This window comes from Nannospalax galili, unplaced genomic scaffold, assembly GCF_000622305.1.
Source record: "Nannospalax galili isolate Female #2095 unplaced genomic scaffold, S.galili_v1.0 scaffold639, whole genome shotgun sequence".
Lineage (NCBI taxonomy): Eukaryota > Metazoa > Chordata > Mammalia > Rodentia > Spalacidae > Nannospalax > Nannospalax galili.
The window spans coordinates 3483571-3494562 of record NW_008344644.1 but is presented as its reverse complement, the minus strand read 5'-3'; the positions used below and the strand labels follow the sequence as shown (position 1 = coordinate 3494562).

Sequence of the window (10992 nt, the reverse complement as noted above, 5' to 3'; positions counted from 1 at the left end):
AAAATTAAACTGAATATGACACTATATTTTAGAGTAGTTCCATTTAAGATCAAGATTAGTCCAAATGACTTAACTAAGAAGGATATGAAAGCCAATGTGAAATTATCTGGTTTTGCTGGGAGAGAGATGCACAGTAGCTTAGGTTCCAAAGAAGCCCTCATCGTTACCAGGATCAAACAGTATAACATAGTTATGCAGTGTCTATCAAAAAGAGACTGCATTTTGTGAGTTTCAGGGTTTTGGGAGATAATTTACTTTTAATATATACATAAAACTTCTGCTCTCATTAAAGAGCACTAAATAAACTACATGGCTTATAACATCACAGATGAAAATACTCAAAGGTTTGATCACACTAAGGTCAAGTGATTAAGTTATTTTAATTTCTTGCAAATTTGTATGATAATTAAAGTGTCTTCTCCTGCTTCCAGTTTTGCTTTTGAAACACTTAAACTTCTTTCATAATATTTATCATAAATAGCGATATAAAATGTTAAATTTCTACATGTAGTTAGGAATAGCTATTCAAAAGACTGAAATTGGCCCCTTTAAAAATCCAATTCATTTTATAATATAATTTTATCACCTCAAATATCATTTAGTCTCACATCATGATTATTTTCATACTAAAACACTTAATATTTAATCTCAAATAAATTAAAAAATACATCAGATGGTAGAGTGAAAACTTTTTCTCAAGTTGCTATCAATCTTTTCAAAATTATCTCAGGAAATAATTCTATCTGGCAAAGGATTTTATTCAGGAAAGGCTGTTGTCTAAACTCAAGAAATTTGCTTTTCATCATGTTTTAATTGGAGGATTACAGACAGTAGATAAGGAAGGGACATCAGAGGCTTACCTCTCCTAGGAAGTCGTTGGAAGAGAATCTATCGTAGTCCCAAACTGTCACCTCCAAGGTTTTCTTCTTCAGCTGGAGTTGGAAGACAACTGTCAGAAACTTCATTTCCAACATAAATTTTATATCATTTATAGGCAATTTTGGACTTGCTATTTATTTTATTTACGGCTATGTAGCTTTATATTAAATATTGCATAAAAATTTAAAGATTGATTTGTAGTCAGTTCTAATGTTTAATTATAAAATAGCTCATTATTTTGTGGACAAAATGAAAAGACCTGCATCCTATTGTTCTATTCAGCCCTCATTAAAATAAACAAAGCGGAATCGATACTTTTTAAATATAGGAAAACAAAGGACTATAAAAAGGAAGATTTATTTGCATTTTCTTTTTGTTTCAGTGATTCCCAAAGCATAGCATTGCCTTATTTGTATAGAATTTAACTTAAAAACTCAGATTATAATTGATTTAGATCATCAAAATCAAATAACTCTTCCAGAGAACAAATTAAAAACCCCATTTTAAAGATCATTTTTGGTGTGTAAACTGTTTTATACAGATGATTATTTTCTGTATTTATTTATATTTTCTTCTCTGAATTTGAGCATAGGAACTAACAGTTATTTCCTGCTATTCATGAAAGTTATGAAATTCAAATCTTTGAAAGTATGTTAATATGTTTGTCTGGAACCTCTTATTCATCATTATATTATCTATGCTAATTAATTTCACCCTCTTCTGCAGAGTTTCGTTTACTAATGCCTCCTTTTCTTAGGAGGGCAGAATATAGAGAAATGCATTCCTAAGATATTGTAGGGTGGACTAAACATTTCTATGCATTCAATCCTATTTTTTCTTTGCATTCCTTTTGAAAATCAAAATACAGCCATTTGAAAATATTTCTCCCACTGTATAAATATAATCTATTCTACTGAAATTCATTTCGCTAAATTTCTTGTTCATTTTTTTTTGTTTTGTCAAAGTATGCACATTTGCGTTCACCTTTGAGCTTCAGTCATTTATTATCACTGGCTGTATTTCTTCTTGTATACACACACACACACACACACACACATATTTAAATTTTGTGTGTTTGAATGTCTTACCTGCATGGATGTGCATGCACCCATGGAGGTCAGAAGTGTGTGCCTGGTCCCCTGGAGCTAGAGTTATGTATGGTTGTTAGTAGCCATGTGGGTCCTGGGAACCAAAGCTGGATCCTCTACAACAGCAATCAGTGCTCTTTACCACTGAGCCATCTCTCCAGCATCCCACTAGCTGTATTTCTTACATGTCTTTATTGAACGCCTATTGTCTGTCTGGAAAACCTTGGTATGGATCCCAGCCTTCCCAAATATTGTCATTACTACACTTCGATCAGAAAAAACATCTGCAGGTGGATCTCTATGAGTTCAAGGCCAGCCTGGTCTACATAATGAGTTCCAGGAGAGCTGGTGCTACACGGAGACCCTGTCTCAAAAAGACCAAAAAAACAAACAAACAAAACAAAACAAAAAAAACCCCAAACATCTGTCATCTAGAAAACAATCATTACATACCTGCTCCATGGAAATACTTTTATAAATTACTGTTTGGTTCCACTCAGGATTAAGACTTTTCTGGACGTATTTAGTCCTTCTCTTGTACTCAGCACTGAATTGGAAGAAAAAAAATAGGTATTTTGAGTTTTCACCTTAACTAATGATTTCACAGTCAAATTGAAGGATACATTTGGTCTCAGATCACTGCATAGTCATCTCATCCTCCTTTCTGAAACTTCATTTTTTGTTGAATACAAAATGACAAACTGAAATTATGTTGCTGCCTTTAGTTTCTCCTATACTACTGAGTATGTTTTAAAATACATTCTTCAGTATTCTATTATTATTCCCTTAATGTTGGAGATAATTACATAAACTATATAATAACATTGATATCCTCTTGCCTCAAAAATAATTTGTTCTTTATCTTTTCAATAGTTTTACACCTAATCATGTTAGCAATGCTAAATGGACTTTCTTTTTTTCCCCCTCTAAAAATAGTGACAATAAGAGGACATGTCACACATGTGTGCAATCCCAGTACTTGGGAGGTGGAGGCAGGAAGGTCAGAAGCTCAAAAACATCTTCAACTCCTTGACCAGTTTGAACCTCAAAAAATTGAGTAATAATTGCATTTCTAGAGAAAAGGATAAAAATGGCTCTTACTATATCTGAAATTTCAAAAGCTTTCACAAGTCTACATTTTGAAACTCTTTTTAAAGTAAGGCATTCACCGTAGCTATAAAGTAGTTTCAATTAAATATAAATTCTTGCTTTATGCCAATTACTTATCTTAAAATTGAAAAAATTATTTCTTCATTGATTTCAAGTTGGAGTATTTCAATTAATCCCATTTTTTCCATTCCCTCTGAGCAATCATTAAAAGCTTATATACTATACAAGTAAAAACAACCTATGTAAAAACTCATCCTTTCTAAGTCTAACAGAACATCTATAGCTGGCACTGAGCAGTGGTTTGAGTTGTAATTAGATTGCTGCTACCTACTATTAGCAGATGGTGCTCACATATGCAAGGCTTTTCAACAACTCTTTTCTTGAATTCTCTATCTCAACTTAAAATTCATTGATTCAATAATACTTTATCTCTGGTGGCCCTATCTACTTATTTGGAAGTTCTGATGAGAGTCTGGAATTTACAAATTACCTTCTCTAAACACACTGAATACTGAAATTGGAATCTGTAATTCTAATCCAAACCAACTAGAGTGATTCTTCCTACATTCCTTTTCTCAAGTGCTGCCATTACCCATTCTAAATAAAGCATTGAGATCCAAATCTCAATTCATTACCCACTCTTAGAGAAGGTTTAAAAGCCACATGTCTTCCTTCTTTTTCTTGTTTAATTCTCGTCTCTGCAAGACACCAGGGCAGTCATTCCCAAAATTGTCTACACAATAAAACTGAGTTCTGATAAGCGATAAGGACAGTTAAGACTCCATTCCCCTCTCCCTCCAAGGAGATTCTGATTGAAGTATTCTGGGACAAGGCTTAAACACTGAGATTTTTGAAAACTGTTATGTAAAGGTCATATGTAGTGAAATATGAGCCACAGAATTTGTGTCTCATCAGACCTCACACATCAGCCATTATAAAATGATTTCAATATGAAAATAAACACGTCTTCTCACTAAAAATCATGCCACTTGAGTGTACAAAAATAAGAACATGATTTGATGTCTGTCCTTCAAAATAAATTTCAAACACATCTAAAGAAATATATACTCAATGATTAAATAAACAGGAATTCTTATAGACTGGATTGAAAGTATATTTGTGCACAAACTTTTCATACAACTTTGTCAGTATCTAGTAAAGTTTATGCACCCATACCAGAATATTTCACTTCTACTCCAGAGAATTTCTCTCACTTGTACATAGGAAATTTATTTAAGAATATTCACCACAATATAATATATGCTAAAGGTAATAAATATATTATTATATATTCATTCAATAAAATACTATGCACTAGTAAATGAAGATGAATTAAATGTCTACGTATGAAAAGATAAATCTTTTTTTTTTTTTAATCTTTTTGAGACATGGTCTCCCTGTAGTCCCAGCTGGCCTGGAACTCTCTCTGTAGACCAGGCTGACCTCAAACTCACAGAGATTTGCCTGCCTCTCTCTCCTGAGTGCTGGGATTAATGGCATGTGCCATCGTGGCTGGCCCTCGAAAGATAAATCTTAAAATGATTTCATTTAAAATCTTGCAAAAGATAAATATATTAAGGTTAAGACATCATTATACAAAGTTAAAATCAAGTGAAACAAGAGTATTTTATTTATCTTATGTACCTGTATATAAGACATCTATTTAAATATCATAAAAAAAACTTGGGAAGTATAAATACTAAATTCAGTTTGATGGTTATTGTAGGTAGACAAGGAAGTGATTTTGAAGGCTCCAGGTATACCTGAAACATATATTTTATTAGGAGACTATCTGAAGAAAAATATTATTAAGGTTTGAGAAATGAGTTAGCAAACACACATTTGCTACGATATAATTTTCAGGAATTCTGAGAGGTTTCATAACAAGAAAATGAAGTCTTTGGTAAGTTATGTCCCTTATATTTTGTGCTTGTGATCTATTTATTTATTTATTTACTTATTTATTTGTTTATAATTTTATTTTATTTTCCTTAATTTGGCTTTTTGAGACAGGGTCTCCCTGTAGCCCTAGATGGCCTGGAACTGGCTATGTAGATTAGGCTGGTCTTGATCTCACTGAGATCTCTCTCTGCCTTTCCAGTCATGTGCCACCACACCTGACTTAACTATTAATTTCTTCATTTCCAAATTTAGTCATTCTTTTCACTTATACAGTTTGTAAACACTATCAAATACTAACTCACTGTGCAAAATGTCAATTGGACAAATGTAAATAAACCCTTATTTAAAGGTATTATCACACGATCATGAGTTTTATATACACAGGAAAAACATTTTATAAAGTAATTACATGGAAATAATAATAAGTAGCATTATGCACTTACTGGCTTCTTAGGTAGAGTTCTAAATGTTTTATATGTATTAGCTTATTTAATCCTAAAGGTTTCCATATAAAACAGGTAATGTTTATAATCTAATTTAATAGGTAAGAAGAATAACTGAAACTCAGAGGAGTTAAGATGTGTTGGCAAGGCTACATATTTATTAAGTGGTAAGATTAGTATTCATGTATTAAAGAAATCCTGATCTTTGCTCATGTTAGATGGAGTTAATTAAACTTATCATAAACTACCATTTAGTCATCTGTTCTAATAGGCTTTATTAACTAAAATATGTATTTTTTTCTGTAATTATATATATACTCATACACAAAAAAGTGAAATTAGACCAACTTGTGCTGCACAGTGATATTCTAAATGGCATATCCTATATGAATACTGTGGAATGATTAGGGACAATTATTATAAGTATTTATGTTTTAACAGATAAAGTCAGAAGTAATCTAAACTGACAAATTAAAGCACTCATTTTTAACAGAATATCTTAATATCAATGAGTTTGACTTTCTAATTCTGTCCAGACTCAAACCCGGTTCCACTGTATTTTAAAAACTCTTTTTATATTATTTGAGAATGTCATATAAGGCTATAATATATTTGGATTAAATCCACCCCCATTTCTTCCCCTCCAATTTTTCCATTATCTCCCCCAACTTTTCCCTCCCACATCCATGTCCTTTCACTTTTTAAACTCAAGGAGTCTACCTAATGCTGTCTGTATGTGTATGGGTGTAGCACCATCTACTTAGAGAATGGGCAGCCACTCAGGGGCCACATCTGTGAAGAAAACTTACTCTCCTTCCCCAAGTAGCCATCAATTGCCAACAGCTCCTCAACTAGATGTAGAAATTCATGAGTCCCTCTCCTCCATGTTGGGATTAGCTGGCTTGATCTTGTGAAGGTCTTATGCCCTTTCCACTGTTTTGACTGCTTTGCATTAAGAACCAAGAAATCCTTTAGCAGATCTTTTCTCATTTTTCTTTGCCCCCATCCCTCCCTCCCTCCCTCCCTCCCTCCTTCCCTCTTTCCCTCCTTTTCTCCTTCCCTCCCTTTAACTAGTTAATTTAAAGGTAGGGTGTCTTTCTGTAGTCCACTATGATCTTGAACTCTTGTGATCTTCCTGCATATCCTGCATAGATCTTTTTTGTTGTTTTGTTTTGAATTTCCTGACCTGTAAATCTGGTCACACAAAGCCATTCCTTTAAAAACTGTTTTAGTTATCACTTCCTATTATTTTGTTATTGATGCTGTAAAGCTGTGTTGAAACTTTATACAACTGAAAATTGTCACAATTCTCAATGCTATGCCAAAATCTGTGCACTTAAAAACTGACCATGGACAACTAAACTGGGTTTCATGAATGTGAGCATAAATTCAGATTGAGAAAGAGATGAGTCTACTCTCCTTCAACTTTCTTGCCTGGTAAATGCACTATAGTTAATTCCTTCTTGGAAGGGTTACATTAATACTATTAGATTAATTGTATTATATTATGACAATTAGGCCATGTCCAATAATCAAAAGTATACTAGTATAGGAAAATACAATGTTGATTTATCAAATAAACGTGACACGTCATCTTAAAGCATGCTGGTACTTCTTTGTTTTCAATTAAATTTATTGAAATAAAATAAGTTTTATATATCATATCACAATATTTGTCTCAAAGGACAATATATCAATGTGCTAACAATGATGTTTAGAGAAAGTATAGCTAGTAATTGGACTTCCAGTCTTGATAGCTAAAACTTGTTACAATCATAGCTAAACCTCATTAATGAGAAAAAAAACTGCATTTTTCCCCTATAGCATGATGAGAAAAAAGTAGGAGACACTTCAGATATGCTTACTTCTATTCTGTAATTATCCAAGTGCATGTGCCAAGGCCACAGACCATTTTGTTTCTCTCCTTGTCATTTTTTATCTAGCCCACCTGACCGTAATCCTTTCATAACTATGAGTATATTGATAAAACAATAGGAAACTAAATGAAAAGAGATGAGCAACTGCACCAGTGTAATCTTATCCCTTAGTAGGACTTTTACTATTTTATTTTAATGTAATGTGTTTTATTGAGGAAAAGTTGTTTTGTTTTCTTTATAATATGGTAAAGGCATTCAGTATAACAGTAGCCACACATACTATCTCTTATTTGACAGAGATAACTCACCATTGATGACTAGAGACTGATTTGACATATTACCAATAATAATGATAGCAACTTCCTGAAGATTCTTATGTGTCAGGCACTATGCTTATCACTTTGGCTCATTGCAAAGCATATTTAGTAAAAAGAAAAGAGCCCATGACTGAGGCTATTACCATCCCTAGTTAAAGAAAAGAACATAACTCTGGATAATTCTTAAGGCTTCTAAGTAAGAGGGCTGAAATTCAATTCCATGTTTTTAAGAACATCATTCATTGGCTTCCGTAGTCATTACAGTTCCCTCTCACATTGACAGTTCTCCAGGATATGATAAAAATGACTTCTGGACGGAAGGTTGGCTTCTAAGCTTTCCAAATTATAACTAAAGTCATCCCAGGCTCACCCAGTCATTGTATACACTTATAAAACATGGTCTCCTATAAATTAAATACAGAAAATCAGCACCCTGATAATGCTCCCCTAATCTACCCAGATAAAAGAAGGGGGGTGGGGCTGGAGAGATGGCTCAGCGGTTAACAGCACTGACTGCTCTTGCAGAGGACCCGGGTTCTATTCCCAGCACCCACATGGCAGCTACGAACCATCCTTAACTCCACCTACCTACGCAGCATTGCATGACACGGGTGCACTCACATACATGCACACAATACACTCATACACATAAAATAAAAATAATAAAATATTTTAAAAGATGGGGGAGATTATGAATAAGTAATTGATAATGTGTGCTCTAAACTAACACTATCTCTTTGAAACAGAACTAATTCCATGTATCAGCTAAGAAACTCAGATTGTAGCCTCAGTGAGAGAACTAGCCACCACAGTGTCCAAGTTAACAGCTTGCTAAGATGATATGTCTGAAAGGAAGTGAAGTTTCTTGGTACTATGAAGGTTATGGAGATGGATCCTAGTATTGCAGATAAATATTTGTCATATTTTATGCATATTTCTTATTGAAATTTTGTGAATTTCATACAATAGCTCTTAATCAAATTTAGACTCGCATTCTCCCCCATCCACACCTCCCAAAGCCCTTCCCAACCAGATTTCATGCATTCTGTCATATATGTTAAGGCCTATGCAGTCAAGCATTTGTACCCAGATGTCCCTCGGTGCAAGTTTATCCACTGGAGTCTTGTCAGTTTAGCTAGAGTCATTTCTGTAAAGCAGATCAACTTTCTCTCACCCTGCAGTGTGCATGTCCCTCGATAGGACTCCTACATTAAACCTCACCCACCCATGGCTCAGGGACCATTGTGGAATAGAGAGCAGAAAGATTGTAAGAGCCAGGGTTGGAGGATTAACATAAGAAAATGGAGACCTTCAGGAATCTGGGAACTTGCTCATTTGAACTTGCACAAACAATATAATAGACAAAACAAATTCTGTAACATTGCTATAGATGATTCAAATGATTCTCCTGAAATAACACATTTAATTTATATGTAATTTGTTTGGCTTTCCTTATAATACAGTAAATGAATTCAGTATAATTGAGTACCCACACATATTATCTCTTATTTAATAAATACAATTACTACTAGAGATTGATTATACACATTATCAATAATGATAGTAACTACTGCCACTTACAAAACATTCTTATGTGTCGGACACTGTACTAGGCTAAACTTCTTACAATTCTATTGCTGCAGATGATCCAAATGATTTTCCTCAAAGAACACATTTAATTTATAATGCAGTAGGTGATGTGTGAAATAATACTTTTGGCTATATCTTGATAGGTAATCTTGATTGGTAACAAAATGATATAACCTCTTAAGAGTTATATAAGATGATGCTTACAATTGGAAACAAAGAAAATTACTTAATGTAACTACCAATACATGATATAAGCAGATTATTTTATGTTGCTTACTAATGATATTTGTGGTACAGATATAAAGTCATGGAAATACTTTCATTATCAACTGAGGGAAAAACAGCCTGGACACTTACTAGATTTAAAATGAGATACACACCTAGTACTGAATATTTAGAGAATCAGTAAATTCACTTTTAAAAAGTTACTCTAAATCTTTTCATTTGGAGTAGATAACCCAGGAGAACTTAAACTGTGATTATCATACATTTAGCTAAATGAGATTTAGTAGCTAGAACCTACAGGAAAATTGTAGGTATATCCAATTTCAGAATTATATTTTCTTATCTATCTTTTCTATGTTTTTAACATTTTCCACTTTTCTATGCTCTATTGTGTACCTCTGCCAAAGTTATTTAAAAATGTGGTCAGAATTTTTTCCTGTAGGCCTAATTCAACAGACACCCAAATGTTAAAAATATAAGTTACAGCCAAAGTTGAAGTATAGACTGATGTACATAAAAACACAGCGAGTATAGCTCTAGGCATAACAGCATAGGTTGACGCTGAAGGAGAATCAACTCTACCTTGCATTCTGGACAACCATGACTTGACTGCATTGATTCCAAGAGCCAGAGGGAAGGATACAGCAGGAAAGTAGGAAAGACAGGAAGAAAAAAGTTAGGAACAGAAATAGGAAGGCAGTATGAGAAGAGCAATCATGGAGGCTATACCACAGCATATAAGTAACACAAGGCAGGAGATGATTTTAGAACGGCAATGAAAACAATACCTCCTGAGTTTAAAATTCTAATGCATCAGTCACTCTAATAATTAGGGATAATTTAAAGAAAAGATGGAAAGTGAGCATGTTAACTGCCTCCGAGCCCAATCCTACTCATCAGGTAATGTTGGAGAAATTGCATAAAGGTAACATTTAGTGTATGTTCTCTATTTTACTATAGTCACCATTCCCTGTGACCTAGCCCAGGTCATGTTACAGTCTGAGACTTCTTTCAAAATAATCTGGGTACAGAAAGTATATGAGAATAAAGGTGAAATCTATTGGTCAGTAAGTAATAAATGCTGAAGATGAAGGATGAGAACATAGTCATTATACTATTCTATCTGCTTCTGTGCTACCTTGAAAAATTTCAAGCAAAACAAGACAATACTTGGGACTGGAAAGATGGCTCAGCAGTTAAGAGCACTGGCTGCTCTTCCAGAAGACCCTGGATTAGGTTCCCAGCACCCACATAGTAGCTAAGAGCTGTCCTTAATTCCAGTTCCAGAGGATTTTTTATTCTCTTCTGGCCTCTGCAGGCATTGCATGACACAGATATACTTACAGCCATGTAAGGAAAACACTCCTACACATAAAACAAAATAAATGAGAACAAAATAAAAACAAACCACATGCTGTACCATAAAGGTATACCCCAAACCCAGAGCACTTTCTTCATATCAACAATGCGTATATCTCACAAAGGAGTCACAGAGGCATTTTTTAATTTAGCAAAGTCAGACCTTCAAATATTATTATTTTTAAAACACTGATTTGGAAAT

General features: G+C 33.8%; 1 protein-coding gene across 1 annotated transcript in view; it reads right to left on the bottom strand.

Annotated features, from left to right (window-relative positions):
- The window catches only part of Pclo (piccolo presynaptic cytomatrix protein), a 440245-nt gene that overhangs the window by 69672 nt on the left and 359581 nt on the right, over nt 1–10992 (bottom strand). The window contains 3 exon segments of the mRNA XM_008840911.2: nt 861–932; nt 2421–2514; nt 10014–10040. Of these exon segments, the coding sequence (XP_008839133.1) occupies nt 861–932; nt 2421–2514; nt 10014–10040 (193 nt within the window).